The sequence below is a fragment of the Culex pipiens genome, chromosome 3 (assembly GCF_016801865.2).
Source record: "Culex pipiens pallens isolate TS chromosome 3, TS_CPP_V2, whole genome shotgun sequence".
Lineage (NCBI taxonomy): Eukaryota > Metazoa > Arthropoda > Insecta > Diptera > Culicidae > Culex > Culex pipiens.
Window position 1 is genome coordinate 27,938,647 of NC_068939.1, and position 23,160 is coordinate 27,961,806.

The window sequence follows — 23,160 nt, forward strand, 5'->3', positions numbered from 1 at the left end:
TGAGATGTGAGTGCGGGAGAGACAGACAGACAGACAGACAGAGAGTACATAAATACTGCGTTGAAACGTGAAGGCCCTAGAGCGTGCCCCAAAGTTTTGGCATTCCACGCGTGGCCAGAATCCGTTACACTAAGCAGTCCGTTTAGCGGGGCAACACTTGGGTAGAGAGAGCGCAAATGTGGAAGAGAAACAGAACAAACAAATGCAAAAGTTTGAAAACAAAAAAGGAAAACGGGAAGAAGAAAAGCCGGAGAGCTGAGAATGTTTGAATTTCTTGTTTCGAATTGTGCGGGATTCTTAAATTTAATATAATTTTAAATTTTTGTGTTAGCATTTTTGAGCACTGGCACACCTTAAAGCTTAACCCTCTACTGCCCAAATTTTTTTTTCAAAAATTTTTATTTTTCCCGTGTTCAGGAGGTCATTTTGAGCAACTTTTGTTCTACGAAAAACTTTACTTCTCTTGTTTTATGTTTTTCTTGTTTCATTTTTAGTATTTTAATTTGCATTTATCTTGCTTAGTTTATGTTTGTTTTTGGTAGTATTTGGCCTACTCTACCACCTTCTATCATTACATTTTGCCTATCTAATTTTTTCATGTTTTTACAGTAACTTTTTCAATTTTTTGCATGATTTTCACATTTTCTGCTATAAAATGAAACCATTATCATTTAAATTGTAAATAAATGCGTAGAGGCATAGTCTGGGGCACTAGAAAAATTACTGCATACTTCTTTTTACTTAAAATATAGCAAATGTTAGTAAAAAACACAGCCAAAGTTGACCCCTAAAAAAATTACATTTTTAAAAACATTGGAAAAGTCACATAAAACAAGTCAAACTTGCAACCCTTAAATTTTCCAAAATTTTAAAAGTTCTTCTTTCCAATGCTTTTTGAAGATCAAAAATTGGTTGAAAATGGATTTTTGGCGATTTTTTAAATCGAAGCCCGTCTAGAGGCGGGGTTGGGTTGTAGAGGGTTAAACTGTTTTAGGGTCACAAAAAAAATCTGATGGAATGAAAAAAGCTCATAATGTCACTTGGGTTTTCTATAACTTCAGATCACCTAAATATTTCATGATTTGAGCAAACTATAGAAAAATTTAGTTTTGAAGTTTGCTGAAGAGTAACAAGAGCAAACGAATCTCTTAAAATATTGGATAAAATTGATGATCGAGTTCCACTTTCGTTGTTAAACCTAAAAACGCTCAACTTTCTTGTTGTCAATATCGAAGGGACCATTAAGGAAAAGAACCAGAGTTTTTCTTTACATTTTCGCATATTTCGCGATTTTTAAACTTGCATCTTTTTATTTGGATGAAATTACATTCCCTAAGTCAAAAGAAGCATTAGCTTTTCCATATCCATTCCATCACAATTATGCAACCTAGTCATACAAAATGGATACGAAAATATATGAATTTTTGTATCTTAAGATGGAATTTTTATTACCAATTTGGTGTGTTGAACAAAGTTGTAGATTATAATTAGGACAATTCGAAAAAAAATATTTTCACTCTAAAAAATACCCATTTCTTTATTTAAGTTTTTTTTACTAAAAGTTGGATTCCCAAAATACGTATTTTTTATTTTTCAAAAAGGCATCTTTTGAGCCATGCTGGTGCAAAACCTGTGGGTCTCGTGGCGCAGGGGTAGCGGCTTCGGCTGCCGATCCCGATGATGCTATGAGACGCGGGTTCGATTCCCGCCTTATCCACTGAGCTTCTATCGGATGGTGAAGTAAAACGTCGGTCCCGGTTTCTCCTGTCTCGTCAGAGGCGCTGGAGCAGAAATCCCACGTTAGAGGAAGGCCATGCCCCGGGGGGCGTAGTGCCAATAGTTTCGTTTTTTGGTGCAAAACCTAGTTCCGGAGCTATGATTTTTTGAAAAGAAAAATGAAAAAAATATCTAATATGTGGTCAAACATTTTTAACTCAATTATTTTTAAAAGCTATATTAAATTTGAAATCGAAAAATACGTTACCGAATTTTTGGTGAAGTGCACCGATTTGGAGTTATAGTCAAAATGAAACCTCTGTAAAATTTCATGGTTTTAAAATTATCTATTTGTAAACCTTTTCAAAAGTTAAGCTTGACTTTAAAATTTTGAAATTATTTTCATTGAAATAATCATTTCACAAAAGTTTCTTTATCTAACATTTAAAAAATCAAGCCAATAATATCCGAAATATCTCCATTTAAAATTACAGGCTAGTTAAATGATACTTATAAACACTCATTATCATCGATTCGAATTCTTTGTAAGACTGTCTCAGAGATAAAATTGCAGGAAATTTTCTAAGGTTTCAGAAATAAAAAAAATAAAAACCTATTCAAAGAACTATCCATGTTTTTAAAAATGTAATCACCGAAATATTTGGTAAAGAATATTATGCTATATTAAAGGAATATAAAATACCTTGAAATATATTTGCATATTTGGACTCAGATTCGGACTTTTTTTATTTTTTAAGAGCTGCTTATGTTTTAAAGAACGGAAAAACGGACGGATTTATTCATGCTTTTTTTTCATTTTCTCATTATCAACCTTTTGTCCATAAGACCTTTTGTCCGTTCGACAACACCGTAAACCGGGGTGACATTGATAGAATTTCAATTTATTTTTGAAATATTTTTTACAACTTTTTTTTGTGTTTGTAAAAAATGTACATGCAGTGTGTAATATTAAGTGTTTATTTTGACGAAGGTGATGTGCATGCTTTTGCATGCGATTTTACCATCGGATTTTTTGCTGTGTGGTTATTCTTGTAAAAATCTGATTTAATGTGTTCAAATTTTATGTTTACGACAGATGTACCATCACTAAGGTGTCTGATACAGCTTTTAAGAAAAAAAAATCAATGTTTATAAATCGTTAACTAAGTTTATAAGATTTTTAACAAAATACATATTAATTTTAGATAAAATTGTTAAAAAGTCAAAATTTTGCCTAAAATTCATTAAAACTAGTTTTGTTTAAAAAATTATTGAATCATATTACACGCTAAACTGAAATCGAAGCAAGAATCAAAAGTTTTCACTTTTATATGACATTTGTTCTACTGAAAATGCCTATACATCGGCAGATTTTTTTAATTATGTTTCAAAAACACATAATATCAATTATTTACAAAATTATTTTACCTTCTCCTAGTGAAAAATTGTCCAAAGAATCCGAAAATGCATTCCATTTTCCGATTCGAAATTATGTTCATTGAGAAAAACATGACACTTTAAGAATATAAAAATAATGCTGTAGAACCCTGTAGAATATTTTTGAAAATTTTGAGAATGCCGGGAAAATTTCATTTTTTTTCTTGACATTGTGGAATTTATTGCAACAAACTTGATTTAACACTGGAACGCCCAACGCATGTCCAACTTACACGGACGCCCAAGCCTCCCAAAAAAGTTGGAACGGTAACTTCAACTCGCTGATTCTCGGGCATTACTCAACCAATCGGGACGATTCTTGTTTCCAGCGATTTGTAAGGATGTCTAGATGATCCTAAAATTTTGCAGAACTTGATTTGAACAAATCTGTAATTTCTGCGACCGAAAACATCGTTCCAACTTTTTTTAAAACGACTGCCTCCGCGGAATTTTTGGCGAATTATTTTTTACACGCGGAAAAAAAAAGTTGGAACGATGTTTTTGATCGCAAAAATTACAGATTTGATCAAATTAAGTTCTGCAAAGTTCTAGAATTATCTAGACATCCTAACAAATCACTGGAAAGCAGAATCATCTTGATTGGTTGAGTTATGCCCGAGAACTATTGAGTTGAAGTTACCGTTCCAACTTTTTTGGAGCCTTGGGCGTTGGAATGTTAAAAATAAGTTAACTCATTAAATACTAATAAACTCAAACAAAATATTTTGGTTTACATCTATATAAAATTCTCAATTATTAGTTTATTCAAAGAGGGTTTACATGTTACTATTAAAAGTTTCACAAAAAAAGTATAAAGTAAAATTGATTAAAATTGCACAACCACACCACACCCACTGTGCATCGTCAACGCCAATCTAAATTTAACCCCACGGCGCGCCGTCTACAGTATCATTAATCTCCAAACTTAATCCGCGACTTTCCTCGCTCTCGGTTTTATTTTTCGCAGATTCTGACACGCCGACGAGGCCACACCGCCAGAATAGCTTCCAGACCGACCGCCAGCGCAATGCACCCCGATCGCTTGGTTTCGTTGGCCCACCGATTGGCACTCCATTAGTAGTCCCAAGTGAGAGGAAAAGCCGGCATGTCTTCAACGTCGTCGCGGGAAACCCTCCATCGTCGTCCGCGGTGTCACCCCAGAACGAACCAAGGCCGCAGTTTGTGATGAAGCTATTTTCAAGTGAGATCACCGAAACGAGTCGCGGTGGGTCGTGTTCAAAAATTAACGTCCATGTTTGAATAGTTCAACCCAAGTGCAGTGTGTGCATGCGAGAGAGAGAGAGTGAATCTCTATTTAGTGAGTGAGTGAAGAATTTAGAGTTGATGCCAAGATGCACGACCTGTTCACAACGGTTCTGTCCAAGCGGGACCTGTCGCGGGCCGGCGAACTCTTCTCGGTGGCCGACTACGAGATCGTTAATGACCTGAATGAAGTGGTGAGTATATCCTACACAGGCGAGCAAGCACGTGTGTTTTATGTTATGGTTGTCAGGTGTGATCCGTGGTGGCAAGGTTCTAATTGGACGTGAAAAGTGTGTTTTGAAATATTTGGGAGGTTTGGAATGCGTTGAGTTTTTGTTGTCAGTTCAACCAAATTCTGATTTTTTGTTTTTTTTTTGCATTTTCAAGAAAAACGTTGTTTTATTCAAAAATTCAAACTTTGGCAAAATCCTATCCCTTTTTTTCAATAATATTGTTTAAATAGTTGTCGTCTTTTTAATATTTCCATAAAACTTTAATTGTTTGTCCATCCTTTCACATTTTTTATTTTATTTAAAAGTCTACAAGCCGGGACCGTGGTGTAGGGATAAGCGTGATTGCCTCTCACCCAGTCGGCCTGGGTTTGATCCCAGAAGGCCCCGGTGGCAAATTTTGAGACGAGATTTGTCTGATCACGCCTTCCGTCGGAAGGGAAGTAAATGTTGGTCCCGGTCTAACCTAGAGGTTAGGTCGTTAGCTCAGTCCAGGTGTAGGAGTCGTCTCCCTGGGTCCTGCCTCGGTGGAGTCGCTGGTAGGCAGTTGGACTCACAATCCAAAGGTCGTCAGTTCGAATCCCGGGGTGGATGGAAGCTTAGGTGTAAAAAGAGGTTTGCAATTGCCTCAACAATCAAGCCTTCGGACACCTAGTTTCGAGTAGGAATCTCGTAATCGAGAACGCCAAGGCAATGCTGTAGAGCGAATAATTTGATTTGATTTTTTGAAAAGTCTGAAAATTCGAAATTTAAATTAACCTTCGACTGCCCAAATTTTTTTTCGAAATTTTTTATTTGTTCCGTGCGTTGGGAATAGTCTGGGACACTACAAAAATTACTACATACTTCTTTTTACAGAAAATATAGGAAATGTTAGTAAACAAAACACAGCCAAAGTTGACCCCTTACAAAAAATACATTTTTAAAAACATTGGCAAAGTCACATAAAACAAGTTAACCTTCCAACCCTGAAATTTTCTAAAATTTTAACAGCTCTTCTTTTCAATGCTTTTTAAAGATAAAAAATTGATTGAAGCCCGTCTAGCGGCGGGGTTAGGTTGTAGAGCGTTAAAAGAATTTAAAAAAAATATTCAAAAATTTAAAAATGTTTGACCTTGGAAAAAAAATCAAATTCTAAGATTTTAGAATTAAACAAAGTGAAAATGAATCTGGTACGTTTCGCCGAATATCGTTTCGCCGAATGGACATTTCGCCGAAGGTCGTTTCGCCGAATGGACATTTCGCCGAATTAAAAAAAAAGATTAAAATTAAAGGTAAACAAAAATATAAAAACACCAAAATTACCAAAAGCTAAAACAAAGAACGATTCATGTTTGAAAGAATGCAAAAACTCTCAAACCCTTTTTTATACTTTTTTATCCTTTTCTTTTTTTTATTTTTTCCTTTTTCGTGTCCATTCGGCGAAAAGTCCATTCGGCGAAACGACCCATTCGACGAAACGACCTTCGGCGAAATGTCCATTCGGCGAAACGAAATTCGGTGAAATGTCCCGCACCCGTGAAAATTCAACACATTAAAATTTTTAAAAATCAAAATTCAAAAATAAAAAATCGACAAAACAAAAAAAAATAAAAAAAATAGAAAATTCAAAAAATTAAAGATTTGGATTTGAAAAAAACTATGATTTCAAAATTTTAAAAAATGAAAGGCTTTGAATTAAAAAAAATATTTGTTTTCAAATTCAATAAAAAAAAATATGAAATTCTGAATTCCTATAGTTTAAAAATTCCAAAATTATAGATATTCAGAAATTTGCAAATGCAATAATTTCAAGATTCAACAATTTAAAAATTTCAAAATTTCATAATTCAACTAATTGAAAAATCTAAAATTGAAAGAATCGGATATTCAAAAATTGTAAAATTGAAACCCAAAAAATCAAAAGTTTCAAAATAAAAAAAAATTAATCAAAATGTTAAAATTCATAAAATTAAATATGTGAGAATTCAAAACTTAAGCGTTAAATGTTAAAAATATAAACAGTTCTACTCGATTATCCGAAGTTCTAACAAAAATTTCACTCTGAATAATCTAATCACGAAATTTTTATTTTATCAATTTTAAGGTGTCTGCTTAAAATATAACTGGAAAAATGCTCCGAAGTTAATTGATCTCAATGAAATTATTGTAAAAATGACGGCATTTAAGAATTTGAGCATTTGAAAACTTACATATTTTAGGATGTAAGGATTTTCAAATGTTTTAATTAATTTTTTTAATGATAAAATTTTAAAGCTCCTAAAAATTTGAAATTTTTGAAATTTTACATTTTGGATTATTTTAATTTCGCTAAATGACACAAAAAAAATAAAGGTTTTTCCCTATTTTTTTAACCTTTTTATCAAAATTTAACGGAACCACTTCTCAATTGCAAATTTTATTTTGCATTACTAACAGAAATATTTTAAAAAAAAATCTCAACATTCATAACCTTTTAAGTGAAATAGCGATAACTAGTATTGTTGTCAAACAAACCCCTAACTTGTGAATATATTTTTTTGTGATTGTCTGCTTTACAGCTTTACGGAAAATAGTTACGCTATGAACAATGTTACTACTAAGTTACAAAAAAATTTAAAAAGAAATAAAATGCCTTCTGGGTGGTTGCAAATTCGAAAAGAATATTAAAATTCCCAAAAAATGTCATGTCTAACAGTTGAGTAACGAAAAATAACAGAGGTTTTAAAACTATTTTTGCCTATTAATATAAAAAAATACATGTTTTCAGAATTTTACAATTCTCTTAACAACAAATTTCCAAATCATTAACATTTCGAGCTACAAATTGAGTATTATCCACAAATGACGCAGCATTTTCGAGAGGAGTCGCGACTTTAAATTACGTATTGCTGCAAAAGAACCTTCTGTTGTGGTAAATGAAAAAGAATTAGTGTCACGTTACACCAAACCGCTATGATACGATGTTAAATTTAAAATTAACCCTCTACTGCCCAAAGACACAAAAAAAATAAAGGTTTTTCCCTATTTTTTTAACCTTTTTATCAAAATTTAACGGAACCACTTCTCAATTGCGAATTTTATTTTGCATTACTAACAGAAATATTTTAAAAAAAATCTCAACATTCATAACCTTTTAAGTGAAATAGCGATAACTAGTATTGTTGTCAAACAAACCCCTAACTTGTGAATATATTTTTTTGTGATTGTCTGCTTTACAGCTTTACGGAAAATAGTTACGCTATGAACAATGTTACTACTAAGTTACAAAAAAATTTAAAAAGAAATAAAATGTCTTCTGGGTGGTTGCAAATTCGAAAAGAATATTAAAATTCCCAAAAAATGTCATGTCTAACAGTTGAGTAACGAAAAATAACAGAGGTTTTAAAACTATTTTTGCCTATTAATATAAAAAAATACATGTTTTCAGAATTTTACAATTCTCTTAACAACAAATTTCCAAATCATTAACATTTCGAGCTACAAATTGAGTATTATCCACAAATGACGCAGCATTTTCGAGAGGAGTCGCGACTTTAAATTACGTATTGCTGCAAAAGAACCTTCTGTTGTGGTAAATGAAAAAGAATTAGTGTCACGTTACACCAAACCGCTATGATACGATGTTAAATTTAAAATTAACCCTCTACTGCCCAAATTTTTTTTTTCGAAAATATATATTTTTCCCGTGATCAGGAGGTCATTTTGAGCAACTTTTTTTCTACGAAAAACTTTACTTCTCTTGTTTTATGTTTTTCTTGTTTCATTTTTAGTATTTTAATTTGCATTTATCTTGTTTAGTTTATGTTTGTTTTTGGTAGTATTTGGCCTACTCTACCACCTAATATAATTACATTTCGCCTGTCTAATTTTTTCATGTTTTTACAGTCACTTTTTCAATTTTTTGCATGTTTTTCACATTTTCTGCTATAGAATCGCACCATCATCATTTAAATTGCAAAAAAATGCGTAGAGGCATAGTCTGGGACACTACAAAAATTACTGCATACTTCTATTTGCTGAAAATATAGGAAATTTTAGTAAAAACACAGCCAAATTGACCCCTAAAAAAATTACATTTTTAAAAACATTGGCAAAGTCACATAAGGCCGATGCAAATATTTAAAAAAGTTTTTGTCCCTCGGCCCTGGCCGAGGTCAAGGGGGGGGCAAAAAAATAAAAAAATATAAAAATTTAAATAACAAGCCATAGTCTTCACATTTAAATGAAAAAAGTGTTTTAAAATGCATTTTACACTAGTTCAGTTGTTTTGCAATCATTAGTTTTCAAAAAATCTAAGATCTGACAAAAACAAAAATTGTATCGAAAAAAAAAGATTTTGCATCGAAAATTTTCAAAAAATCTTAAGATTTTTTATTAAACCCAAACATGCTAAAAATGATTTTAAACGCAGGAGAATGTATTTTAATTTGATTTAAGCTGGTTGCACTTGAATTTTCATTGAAATTTTGAAGTTTATTGTAAAAATATTTTTTTGCCCCCTGATTTTTAGGGCCAATTTTGAAGGGGGGGGTGACAAAAACTTTTAAAAATATTTGTACCAGCCTAAAACAAGTTAAACTTCCAACCCTTAAATTTTCTAAAATTTTGAGAGTTCTTCTTTCCAATGCTTTTTAAAAATCAAAAATCGGTTGGGAAATTGATTTTTGGCGATTTTTTAGATCGAAGCCCGTCTAAAGGCGGGGTTAGGTTGTAGAGGGTTAACATATTTAGATACACGGAGAAAAAACATTCCCAAAATCGGTTAGCAAAACCGTATGATGAAATTTGAAAACTTTGTTCGTGGTTCCGAATTTAATGCACGCTTGTTGACGATTTTGAGAACTGTTTTTTTCTCCGTGTAATTAAAATATATTTAAGTTTATGCTTCTTGTCAATCCTTTGACGCCCGTACATAATATGTTTCAAATACTTGTTATAACATCATCATCAACACTTAAACACAGCTCGACGAAATATCCACGATCATCAGCCACGAGGACTACCTGCAGAACAGCAACGACCAGTCGGTGATCGAGATCTGCATCAACCGCGTCACGTCATGCATCAAGAAGACCTGCACCATCGAGAAGCACTGCGCCGGCCTGGTCGGGCTGCTCGAGACCTGCCTCAAGTACAACCTGAAGCCGTCCAGCCGGGAGTTGGACCCGCCCCACGCCAAGATTTCCTCCGACATCATTTCGAGCATCTTTCTGGTGAGCATTTTTTTTTTTTTTGTCTAGGGGAAATTGTCTAAGCTACTTCTTAAATTTTAGAACTACAACAAAAAGCACGTGATGGAGGTGACACTGCCGGTGGCCGTCAAGTTCCTGAACAAGGGCAACCTGGAGTTGTCACGGAATCTGGCAAGTTATCTTTCGTCGGCGGCGATCGAGTATTCGTACCTGTTGTCGCCACACGTCGCCCTGATTCTGGAATCGCTGCTCAACGGTAACTACGGCCTGTGCCACGTGCTGTCGCAGATTTACGAGGCTGCTCCCGAGCAGATCAACGCCGAGGCCGAGCGATTCGTCGAGATCATTCCCAAGTGTGAGCTGCAGGAGCAGATTGTGATCCTGCAGCTGTTGGTGGCGATCGCCAAGAATAAGCCGGGTTCGCTGGTTGAGTGCATTCCACAGCTGTTTGAGTTGGCTCAGAAGGCGCCAATTTCGACGGCGGTGATGTTGGTGATTTTGAAGTTGTCCGAGTTTAAGCCGATCAAGATGAGCGAGTACAGTGAGTCGGTGAAGAATGTGGCGTTGGTGGTTCCGCAGACGATCGGGTTTGCGGCGCAGATCTTGTCAGCGATTGGCAAATCAAGCAAGGATCGTGCCCAGGTGGCACTGGACTTTGTGTTGGAATATCTCCCGAAGGCGGATCGACCGCTACAAACAATCCTGCTCAACGAGGCCACCAAGTTGTGCACCAAATATCCGGTACTCTTCACCGACAAGGTCACTTCCGTGGTTCGGCAACGCCAGCTGAACAACAATCAGATCAAGCAGACACCCGGAGGAGTGACCATAGTGAATTTGAACTCTTCCGCGACCCTACCGGTAACGACAACGACTGCCACCACCGTAACAACCCCGCCAGTCACGCTGGACACGCGGCCAATCTTTTCCAAAACGCCAAACGTGGCCGTGATGACGTCGTCGACCGCCGCAACTCCAACATCTGCTACCAGCAACGGTCACACGACGGTCATCAACACCTCGAACGGAACCACCACGACCTCGACCTCGATCCATCCGGCGCTGCTGACGAACTTTATGAACTCGGCAAATAGCACGCCTGTCGCGGTTCCGCCGACGCCGCCCCACACGGGTTACACGAGGCGAGCGAAGCTGGGCGATTCGAGGAGCACCGGCAGGTTGCACTCCGGTGGAGGTGGGAACAAAAGCATGACCCGGTTAAACATTGCCGGAGGATCGGTTGGTGGACTGCACAAGTCGATGACGCGGTTGAGCTCGTCGCAGTTGATTGGACAGTACAACGGTGGTGATATCGTACTTGACGAGTCTGGCAAACCGCTACCTCCGTCCGGTCCGGGAACAAACAACCGTGCCAGTGTCATCGACGGCAGCAGCATCAGTGCCGGAGGTGGTTCCAACTCGAACAGCAATATCCTGAACAGTCATTCCAGTGGCAACGTTGCGATTGCGTTGGCCGCCAACAAAAACAACAGCGTGGCCAACTTCAGCTCGCCGGTTCCACCCCCGCTGAGTCAGCACGTGATGATCACCGGAGAGAACAAGTGGGGCATTCCGCAGACGAAGATCACCTCGGGAGGTGTAACGGTGACGACTTCGCCAACGCGCGGACAACGACCGTACTCACAGGGACCAAACACGCTTATGGGATCGGCTGGAGCGCTGGGGAAGAACTCACTCGGCGGGTTGAACCAGTCGACGGGGTCGATCGGGATGGTTCAGGTTCATCATGCTTCACCGGCATCGCCGACAATGTTCAACAACCATTCCCAGCAGACATCGCCCCAGCTGACAACGCACTCGTTAGACTCGAATGAAGACTCGGGGAACCAGGTGAGTGTTTCCGGTCCGGCGACGAAGGTCACCCCGAGAAGGAACGACAACCGAAGTGTGACACTGCTCAACGCAGGGACGGTCAATCAGCGAATGAGCGTGTTTGAACCTTACCCAATGCGGGACACGATCCAACACTTTTGCGAGAAGCATCTGGACAAGATCAAAGCCTTCACGGAGAGCGTTGCCCAGCGATTGCCCCCGCCGGCCAAGTGTATCATCGAGGAACGTCGCGCCAAAAAGACGGCCAAACTGCACTTTGCCTGCCAAGTCCGCGGCCCGCACTGTCTCTACTCGCGGACCATGTTCACCATGCGGACTCGCAACCCGCGAACCTGGATTCACCTGATGTTCCTTGACCTCCAGGCCCGTGCCCCGCAAAACGCTCTCAGCAGTTGGGATCCGAGCGTGAGTCGACTCAAGCACTGCTGGGACACGCTCAAGTGCGAGACACGAACCTTCATCACGCTAGTCACGAGCGCCTTCCCCAACGTCAAGGAGCAAGAAGCGTTGGTCAACGAACTTCGCAACGCGGGCTTCTTCGACGTGTTCGAGCTCGGTGCCGTCAGCAGCACGCCGGAAGGGGCCAGCACCGAGGATCTGCAGTTCCAGTGGGGCTGCTTCCTGTGCAACCACCCGGAAAAGGCGATGGGATTCCTGCACGGCAACAATCAACCGGTCATCGAGGGGCAGCTCAAGGAAAAGAAGGGCAAGTGGCGGTTGTTCCGACGGTGGCGCACCCGCTACTTCACCCTGTCCGGAGCGCATCTGTCCTGCAAGGGATCGGTGAGTACAAACCCCACTTTCAAATCCAACAAAATTAACTAAAATTCGATTGTTTTTAGACCGGCGGCGAAAGCATCGACGTGAACCAGATCCGGTCGGTGAAGGTGAGTCGCGGGGCGCGCAACATTCCGAAGGCGTTCGAGATCTTCACCGGCGATCAGACGTTGATACTGAAGCCGAAGGACGGGAACAAGGCGGAGGAGTGGGTGCAGTGCTTGAGTATCGTGCTGGCGCATTCGCAGGTGAGTGGATCGTTAAAGGGTAGCGCCATAAAGAAACATTTTAGGCTTTGCAGATATTTGGCACCAGTTTTCATTTATGAATTTAGAATTAAAAATTCTTTATTCAAAGAGTTTTGGAATGTTCAATAAGTCGATGCCCGTGTGCTATATTTTTCTATATAGATAAGAATCCCAGCAAGATAAGTACAAGAGCACAGCACACAGGCTTCTAAATTTTAATCAGATTTTTTTTTAAAGGGTACTTTCAATCCTCAAAAAGGATACTTTCTATCCTTTTTTAAAGTTCACCCGGCGTCAGCCTTTTAAAAGGGTATGTCAAATTTAGTACATTTTCGATACCCTTTTAAAGAATGACGACGGGTGAACTTAAAAAAAGGATACTTTTTACTTTGAGTGTAGGTTTGGATAAGGACTACACTGAAAAAAATGATACACGGTAAAAAAAATTGGTGATTTTGCATTTCACTTTTTGTCACTAAAACTTGATTTGCAAAAAAATCTCTTTTTTTTTTTTTGTTTTCTGGTATATTTTAGGAGACAACAAATGCCAACTTTTGGGAAATTTTCAGAACGAGCAAAAAATTTTTGAACGCGAGATGAATTTTTGAATCAATACTGATTTTTTCAAAAAATCGAAATATTGGTCGCAATAATTTTTCAACTTCATTTTTCGATGTAAAATCGAATTTGCAATCAAAAAGTACTTTAGTGAAATTTTGATAAAGTGCACTGTTTTCAAAATATAGCCATTTTTAGATAACTTTTTTGAAAATAGTCGCTGTTATTCATTTTTCAGAATTAGTGCCCATGTTTGCCCACTTTTGAAAAAAAATATTTTTGAAATGCTAAGAAAATTGTCTATATTTTGCTTTTTTGAACTTTGTTGATACGACCCTTAGTTGCTGAGAATTGCCATGCAAAGGTTTGAAAACTGGAAAATCGATGTTTTTTAAGTCTCACCCAAACAACCCATAATTATCTAACGTCGATATCTCAGCAACTAATGGTCCGATTTTCAATGTTAAAATATGAAACATTCGTGAAATTTTCCGATCTCTTCAAAATCAATATTTTCAAAAAAAATCAAGACTATCATTTCAAAAGGACGTGATATTGATTTTTTTACCTTATAAAAAATTAAAACCAGATTCAAGAAAATTAAAAAAAAACAATAAAAAAAATTAAAAGTATCAAAGATTAAAAAAAAAAACAAAATTCAAAAAAAATCAAGAAATTGGACCGGTGGTGTAGTGGTAAGCGTGGTTGCATCTCACCTCAGTTGGACTGAGTGGAATTTTTGTTAAATTTTCTCAACATTTTAAATACAAATATTTAGGCATTGCAAACATTTTTCAAAGTTGATGTCACCTTTCCCTTAAAAATCGGCCCGGAAAATCAGGGGCAAAACAATATTATCAGAAAACTTTAAAATTTTAATGAAATAAAAATAGAAAAAAAAACATTTTTTTTATTTGCTAATTTTACAAATAAAATTTTTTAAGAATAAATGTTTTTTTTTATTATTTTAAAACAAATTCAAAGTATGGAAGATTAAAAATATAAAAACAATATTTAGAAAGTATCAAGAATCGGAACCGGTGGTGTAGTGGTAAGCGCGGTGGCCACTCACCCCAGTTTTTGAAGTAAATGTTGGCCCTGGTCTTACCTACACAGATAAAAAATGATGGTAATATTCATCAGGAAATGATGACAGATTTTGTGGTAAAAAAAATTATTAATTTTACCCCAGAAAATGATGAATTTTTATCAGTTTTTGATGAATATTCATCAGGTTCACATTTTTACACATTTTTTATGTATTACTGCGGACGTCAATAATTAGAGTTCACGCGCGGTGACACGACCGCAAGATAATGGTCGCATGACAGCCGCATGACAACCGCAGAACAAATTATTGAGGAGAAAATCGTGACGTCAGAAATGAACTCAAATCACTCATAGTTCATTCTGTGAGTGACTTTAACAGTTTGGCCTAGTTTGACAGGTACATTGTCCTTAGTTTTCTGTGAGAGAGAAAAGGAGGCGAATACTTTATGAAAATCATACCTGTCAAAATTCCTAGCCTCAAAATTTTGTCGCGAGTTGCTTTTCTCCTCTATTGGCTGTTGTCAAATGTTGCCTTGAGTTTTGAGCTGACTTTTTGGAAAATATTAAAAACAAACCAAGTTGACAGCCAAATCAACGCAGAATTTCAGTTCAACTTGCTGATTTTTACACTGCGGTAATAGAGGAGAAAATCGTGACGTCAGGAATGAACTCAAATCACTCAAAGTTCATTTTGTGAGTGACTTTAACATTTTGGCCTAGTTTGACAGCTACATTGTCCCCAGTTTTTCTGTGGGAGAGAAAAGGAGGCGAATAGGAGCGGCCGTGGCTGACTGGTTACGGTGTTCGCTTTGTAAGCGAATGGTTCTGGGTTCGATTCCCATCTGCTCCCAACGAGAAAGTTAAGAACACATAAATTTGAAATGATGAATATGAACGAAAAATCAAAGTCGCTCAAGGCGGGGTTCGAGCATCCGTCCTTTGGATTGGTAAGCAAAAATGCTAACCACTAGGCCATGACGACTTGGTGAGCGTGGACTGGAATTAGGAATACTGTTACAGAGAGCGAGTTGTGGCGCTATAACCACGGCAAATAGTGTCCAGGGCATTCGTGGAAATACAATGTCCCATCCCAGAGGGTCCCGGAGTACCAAACCTTCTTAGCATGGCGCTCCCAACGAATACAACCAAAATCTCGGAGCGTATGGTGGTGTGTCCCCACGCTTCTTCCTCCCCTGTCGATTCAGAATTGTGTTGTTGTTCGAACACTCTGTGCTCAAACTCAACCCAATTACGAATCATCTCTGCGTTACGGCTTTACGCAGTAGGCCTGGCCGCTTTAACGCTTGTGATGTTTCAATGCATTCTAATGCAATGGCACACTGCAAATGTTAATAAATGACAAGAAGAGTGCTAGGCGTCATCTAACCTAAGGCACTCTCCAGGATCCCTTCGAAAGATTGGCTGCGCTAGGGTCTGATTAGATTAGATTAGATTAGGGAGAGAAAAGGAGGCGAATACTTTATAAAACTCATACCTGTCAAAATTCCAGGCTCAAAATTTTGTCGCGAGTTGCTTTTCTTCTCTATAAGGCGGCAATAATCTCCTGTCACTCACAGCGAAGGAAAAACGTGATTTTATCTCGCAATAAGCAATAATATTACTCAAAAACAGAGGTAATATTCAACCTACCAAATTTTCAACATTCCAAAACTCAACTTTTTTTTTCTGTGTAGAGGTTATGCCGTTAGCTCAGTTCAGGTCATTTCCCTGGGTCCTGTCTCGGTAGAGTCGCTGGTAGGCAGTTGGACTCACAATCCAAAGGTCGTCAGATTGAATTCTGAGGCGAATGGAAGTTTAGATGTTCGGACACCTAGTTTCAAGAAGGAATCTCGAAATCGAGGACGCCAAGGCGCAATACCTGTAGAGAGAACAATTTTACATATTTGGTTTTTGAAGAGTTTTGAAAATTAAAAAAAAAAATGATATTTAAATTTTTAAATTTTTAAATAATGTTTCGTACACATCGAGATTTTCTTGAACGTCAGTTGTTGATAGTAGATCGATAAATTCTGGAATGTGATAAACACCACGTTGTTTTGGGTCGTTGAGCTTAACTGTACACATCAACCAGAGTCCCGAATATAATTCCAGAGTTTGTTTTGATTTGAAAAGGTCATATAAGCTATTGTCTTTCATATGTTAATAAGACCTAATAAAAAAAGTCGAGAATTTAAACGCTTTCTTTAAAATTGTAAACAAAAAAAAATATTCAAATTATTTCAGGATTGGGTCCAAAAAAATCAAATCAAATTATTCGCTCTACAGCATTGCCTTGGCCTTCTCGGTTGGGTCCATAATTCCAATTTTTTATATAAGAAGAATAAACTTCCCTGGTTGCTGTGTACCCTTGAATATAATTCGAAAAGAATACTTACTTAATCTCAATAATTTATTATTTTCAAAAAAAACTGATCAAATTTTATTTTCCCATGAACATCAGGCCCGTGACAGTCCCACGACCCGCACCAACAGTCTCCCGGCACGAAGCCTCGGCAACAGTCGGACCGTGTTCTAGGCTAAACATATCACATTTTACGCAGCACCCTTAACGAACGTGAAGACTTATGGAATATCGAGTACTTAATGTTGTCACATCCTACCTATAGAATCAGCATTTCCTTCCACATTAAGGTCAATAGGAATCAAACAAGCCAATCAAAACATGAATGTTACTTAATTTAAGGACAATCCGTCGTCGCCGTGATGATAAGTAAAGTATATTTAAAGACATATGATAACAACTAAGAGCAATGAACGTTACTAGCCAGTTAGGATACTTAAAGTGTAAGCAGCCAAACAAGAGTAAAAAAAAATCTAACGTGTCAATTTAAAATTGATTTCAAGTGAGAAGCATCATAAAAATGCGAAATACTATCATAACTTTTAACGAACCCCCGTTTTGCATCAAGTTATCTCGTGAATTCTATTTATTGGTAAATTTTCGACCTGGTCTTCCCACTTCCCTCGTTTCTATTAACTAGTGAGTATGTCACGTTGACGTTTTACATGTCAAGAATAAGAAGATTCGAATTGTTAAGTTTTCTATGCCCTATAATTAAAAATAACACCTCTACCACATATCGAAGCAACCCTTGAGCATGAATGTACCACGCGGCCGCTGATATTGTTCGAAACAAGCCGTTTTGATAAACTAAAATTACAAAAAAGAAAAACTGAGCAGATTACTCTATTTATTACATGGATAAAAGTGACAGTAAATTAATCAATTGATAAATGTTGACAAAAATAAGCTGAGCGTGATTCTTTGAAAGAAAAGGCCCTGCAACAAATACATACTTTAACTTTTGGAGGATCTTGGTTTTAATGTTCGCTTTGCTTGGTTTTAATGTTGAGAATTAAGCAGATATTAGACAATGACAAGCAAACAAACAAACTCACACCTTTTCGTGTTTGACCTGTTTAACAGTTTGCCAAACTCGCAAACAACTCAAACTGTATCCAGGTTTTTAAGCGAAGATGGCGTTCGAATGGTGAACGTCCGACATGTCAAAATCACGCAGTGGTACCAATATTCCGAAAAAAGTGTGCCATGGCATGACAGCCACATTCGTTTTCTAATGTTGGTGCTACTGTGCGATTTTGACATTTCGGATGTTCACCATTCGAACGCCATCTTCGCTTAAAAACCTGGATTGGCTGATGCACGGACAGATTTGTTTACATTTTTTTGACACTCCCCGCAAACGTCAAACAATACAAAATTTCTGCCAGATCTTTTCCGAAAGAGAGCCGGAAAAAGAAGCTGATTTGACGTTTGCTGAGGGTGCCTAAAATTTTGGTTATGTTCCTGCTTGTGAAAAGCAGTGCAGGCTGACGTTTCTGCAAACAAATGCAGGCAAACAAAAAAAGCAGGCCAACTGTCAAAAAGTGCAAGTTTGTTTGTCGTAATCTTAAAAACCTGCTTAAGAAAAAACTGTTTTTGTCCTTGATTCGAATAAATTAAGTTCTTAAAAAACTTTTGGATAGGTAACTGAAACTTCGGATAATTAAGGCTTCAGATAATCGAGTCTGGACCTAGGTCAGGACTAAAAATGCAGAAAAAATATTAAATTCAATTTACAATTCTGTCTGTTTATTTATTTAAAAAACAGCTGGCTTAAATTAACGATTTTCGATAGTCAATGTTTATATAATACACGCAACTTTTCAGTTTCGACTGCGAAACTCTCTACCTACAACTTCCGTTGCCAGACAGCCCTCGATCCTGGAGCTGCTGATGTTCCTGCTTGAATTTGGTCAGTTTCATAATCGTTCCGCGACGTCTCTTGACCACGACAAAGTCCTGAGACTGGTCCGGCGCCGGTGCTGAGTTAACCCGCTTGCCGTTGACGTTGCGATCAACCTCATCCGAGGTGGAATTGATCTGAGGGGCGATGTCGTTGGTCTTGTTAATATTTTCCCGGTTCAACTTCAGATAGTGGCGCAGCCGGCGGTTGATGCGTTTGGGACCGGCCGCCTTCCAGGATTCGCTCAAGACCCCCAAAAAGGCCTTATAATCGCCAAGTGAAATACACTGCTGTGGAGTTTCTTCCGGGGTTACGAAAAGTTTCAGGGCGAACGTCCGGTCGAAGGTTTTGCAAAATTCGACCAATCCATTTGGGTTCCAACCGTCAGGATTTTGGGATTCGAGGGTGATGTTCTGTAAAAAAAAATAATCTAAAGTGATGATAACCAACTTAGTACACACTAACTGCTCTTACCAGATCCGTGAAATGCGCATGTTCCTCGGCCAATCGGGAGATTTCATCCAACTGCTTGAGTTGCTCTACGCTATTGATCGGAAAGTAGTCCTTCGGGTTCCACTGCTCTGTGTAGATCATGTCTCCCGACAACTCCAAAGGCACCTTTTCCATCTCTCCCTGTCCATCAATAATCTTCACAACCAAGGCATCCGATCGCTGATCCACGCTCCGCTTGACCTCCTCCAACTCACTACGCATCGCACCAATCTGCTCGGACAGCGTTCCAAACTGAACGTTTTGTTGTTCCTTTATGTCCCGCAGCGTGAGCAGCACTTCCATGATAAATCCGGACACCTCCATGACCGGTCCCACGGACCCACCGTCGTCGGAAGGTCCCCCGTTACCGTTGAGCGTATAGCGGTGCATTTCTTGGTCGTGTTTGGTCAGCCCTTCGGCACTGGCACTGACGAGGTCACAGTTCAGACACGGGAACCTGTTGTGGCGGATGGTTAGGTGGTCCACGCGTGAGGCCACCGGGTGCAGCTCGCGACAGTACGGACAGGGCCACATATTTTTTCGATCGAATTCTGCGAACACTTTGCGATTCTTCCGATCAGATCACGCGTTTGTTGACTTTTGTTTTGACAGATGAGTTTCTATTGTTCTCTTTCCTTAAGAATAGGAACAGGTTGAAAATGGAAAATGATGATCATTTGGAACATTTGGAATCAAGGCTGCATTTAATGAGCGATCGCGATTCAGGGGTTGTTTGTACATATAAAACTAGCATCTTTCCAAAAATATGAGCACTCTAGGTTAACGGGAAGTGGGGCAAATCGGGACACAAAGTTTGAAGGTAAAAAAACGTCAAAAATCTTTAAAAGGCTATAGCTTAGGCAAAATTCGATTAAATTTCAAAATTCAAAATGCATCTGAAAGGGATTAACAAATGCAACAAAATGCGGAGTGAAGCATCTAAATTGGTTAAATCTAAAGAAAGTTATTGGCATTTTAGTGGAAAAAGCAAAATTTTCAAACTAAAATAAAAAAGTGTTATATCCAGATATCAACTCGATTAGACCTGGAGCTTGTAGGGGACATCTAGGACTACCATCTGAGACTGATAACGCTTTGACACTTTTTCTATTAGTGAATTTTGTAGGTGTAAATTTTTGCTCGGGGGACCCTTTAGATTTAATTTCCTGGTGATAATTTTATCAAATTCGTGTTCCTGAGCCAATTTCACAATGGAAACATGCATAACAATGTTTATTTTCATCCATTTCAACCCATCCATCCATTTCAGTGCTGAAAAGTAAAACTTTTCAGCATTGTTTTGAAAAGGGTTACTATTCGATTCTGTTATTTTTGGCAGCGGAGTCAGTTGCACATGACATTTGAGAACGGCATAAATTATTTAAATATTTCAAAACCGTTAAATCTTATCAAAAAGTGGTCAAAGACAAAACTTGTAGGAGATTTGACAGGCTTTTTGAAAAATATATAAAGTGAAATAAAAATACACGTCACTTCTATGAGATTATTTGATTTTTATGTTTTAAAGTCAAATTTAATGTTGAGCAGGGATAAATACAACAACTGATGAAAAAATCAAGTTTTGCAGCGAGTTCCATACAACGTTTTTTGCAATTCCGAAAACACCCTTTGAACAGAATTATAGGACAAATGTCCATATGCATTGAGTCAATGAATCGTTTAATTCAAATAAATGTTGAAAAGTATAACTTTAAATGAAAAATACTAAGACATTTTAAAAACATAGATGAATACACTTACAGATCCAATGAAAACGTTGTTTGCTGATTTGAAGGGCTCGGGAACACAGAGCTCACAACTGCAAATATTTGTCTATGCATTTTCGGAATAAGTTACGTAAAATATACAAAAATGGTGAATATCTATTAACAGGATTCTGAGATAAGACTCTTTGAAAAAAAAAATCGGATTTGAGTATATCAATCGAACTTAAACTACCATGCATCCCCATCGAAAAGAGTTTTCAAAACATTTGCTGGAGACGCATGGTGCTTCAAGGTAAATTCAATTTATTTTTTTCATAAAATCATATCTCAGAATTCTGTTAATAGATATTCACCATTTTTGATATGTTACGTAAAACATCCTAAGAAATCATAGAAACATATTTCCAGATTTGAGCTATTTGGTCTGCAAGTAGAATAATAAAAATAAAAAATATTGTCATTGTCAATTTAAAATAAAATTGATCAACTTGCCAAATCAATCTTGACAGGCTTTTGTGTGATCAAAAGTGTGAGATCGGTTTGATTTTAAGTGGGAAAACACTTGATTGAAAGGAACTTGACAAAACCATTGATAAATGGCACTGTTTTTATTTATTAGATAATTCTTATTTAATCTATAATAAACATTAGGTAATTGTTTTTTAATTTGAAACAATAGTTTGTGAGCCATACCGAGGAAAATTGTGATATTTCACCGTACCCAATGAAAGAGCAATTTTTATATATTTCACTTAAAGCACTTTATTGGTTAAAAATTACTCGTTTTTTGTTCTAGTATTATACTGCATATTTTTTGCGTTTCGCGTTTCTTGCACAAGTGTTTTTTTTTTGTTGCGTTTTTATTTTATTAAAACAGCGCAAAGTTTTGCCCAAAAATGTTTTGGTTTTCGGCAAACCTTCACAATACCACTTTTAAAAGTAATAAAAATATTCTTTATTAGAGAAAAATAAAATACTCGTTACTGTGTTCATATCCATGCTATTATCTAAGGGGAGACGGGGGGAAAAAGTTATTTTATTTCACGTATAAAAATTTGGCTATTACTCGTGTGAAGCTAACGATTGTCCGTGCAAAGCTTCAAATGCACACTTTTTTAATATTTTTTTCGTTTTGCGGAACAGAGAATGGCACTTTGCGTTGGCATATTTATTTATTTTTTAAGGCAAACGGTGTGTTTTAAATTTATTTTTAAAATTTCAAAACCAACATTTGTGAAGAGGCACGTTAGTGGTGTGTAAAAAAGAAACGTTTTTTTTTGCGAATAAAACTCGAACGATTGTGCGCATAAAAACTGTTATAAAACGTAGTTTAGTGTGTGTTCGGGTGGCACTTTGTGAATTTCTTACTTGTTTCGAACAACGGACAATAAATGTATTTTTTTATTCGTTATACATTGTGTTTTAAAAAACATTTCACGTTAGTTACTTGGCATTTTTGTTAATAAAATTAGAGGCACTACTATTTTTCTTCTCCACTTAAGTCTAGGCTCGTAAGTAAGTTTTAACAATTTAACCTTTTTCTCTCATTAAAAAACGGCGCGCACAATGGAAGCTATCGATTTTAGCCACTACGTCGCGGTTAAAACAGGCACATTTTGGGATCGTTACAATCTACAGATTTCCCCACCTCTCTTTTTTTTCTATACACTCACAATCCGGTAAACAATTACAACAATAACAATTACCACGTGGGAGGGTCGCACATGTTGCTCAGGGCGGATCCAACGCTCACTTCCACTCGCCACCGCTGGACTTCATCGTCGACGACGTGGACGAAGTCGTCATGTGGATCTTCTTGGTGATGACCTGCTGTTGTTGATGGGAGGAGGACGACGAGAACCGCTGCTCCGCCGACGATTGGCTGCTGCTGTCGAGAACATTAACCATTGTAGTACCATTGTTACCGCTACTACTACTACTAATCGCGGCGGCTGGGTTTAGTGGGCTGGTGCGAAAATGCTGCTGACTTTGCTGGAGGAGCTGGTGCTGTTGCTGTTGTTGAAGGTGGTGATGGTGCTGCCGAAGCTGCACCTGATCGTGATTCTCTAGGTTTAGTTTGGCGAACTGCTGCTCTACATTCATTAGGTTGTTGGTGGTTGACGGGGTGTTGGTGGTGGTGTTAGGGGCTGGATTAGTAGTGGCGGTTGCTGTTGGAAAGACACGCGTTTCGTATCTGCATGGCGAGAAAGAACGTGAACGGGTGATTTATATTAGACAAATTTTGATGGGTAATTAACACTACAAAGTTTACGCATAAAAAACGTTGGTTGCAGGAAAGTGGTACATAATTTGGAATGGAGGACATTCGTGGAAAGGGCAAAACTACATATTTTAGTCACATTCTC

General features: G+C 37.7%; 3 protein-coding genes across 6 annotated transcripts in view; 1 reads left to right on the top strand and 2 right to left on the bottom strand.

Annotated features, from left to right (window-relative positions):
- The window catches only part of LOC120425899 (protein melted), a 37,617-nt gene extending 20,039 nt beyond the window's left edge, over positions 1 to 17,578 (top strand). Inside the window, exons 2-6 of the mRNA XM_039590519.2 lie at positions 4,121 to 4,610; positions 9,593 to 9,841; positions 9,902 to 12,457; positions 12,517 to 12,699; positions 16,769 to 17,578. Of these exons, the coding sequence (XP_039446453.1) occupies positions 4,506 to 4,610; positions 9,593 to 9,841; positions 9,902 to 12,457; positions 12,517 to 12,699; positions 16,769 to 16,843 (3,168 nt within the window). The 5' untranslated portion in view covers positions 4,121 to 4,505 and the 3' untranslated portion in view covers positions 16,844 to 17,578. The remainder of the gene's footprint in view (positions 1 to 4,120; positions 4,611 to 9,592; positions 9,842 to 9,901; positions 12,458 to 12,516; positions 12,700 to 16,768) is intronic.
- Positions 17,579 to 18,423: 845 nt separating this feature from the next.
- On the bottom strand, positions 18,424 to 19,689 carry LOC120426117 (uncharacterized). Its single transcript, XM_039590821.2, has 2 exons — positions 19,050 to 19,689; positions 18,424 to 18,988 (listed from the first exon to the last, which is right to left on the bottom strand). Exons 1-2 carry the CDS (start codon positions 19,599 to 19,601, stop codon positions 18,518 to 18,520), a joined length of 1,023 nt encoding a protein of 340 aa, XP_039446755.1. The 5' UTR covers positions 19,602 to 19,689; the 3' UTR covers positions 18,424 to 18,517.
- Positions 19,690 to 21,530: 1,841 nt separating this feature from the next.
- LOC120425745 (talin-2) overlaps positions 21,531 to 23,160 on the bottom strand; it is a 105,549-nt gene continuing 103,919 nt past the window's right edge. For 2 of the 4 annotated variants that reach the window (XM_039590390.2, XM_052711036.1), the window contains one exon: positions 21,531 to 22,988. In XM_039590390.2, coding sequence (XP_039446324.1) covers positions 22,544 to 22,988 — 445 coding nt within the window. In that variant the 3' untranslated portion in view covers positions 21,531 to 22,543. The remainder of the gene's footprint in view (positions 22,989 to 23,160) is intronic. The other 2 variants (XM_039590372.2, XM_039590363.2) reach the window with 2 other exon arrangements.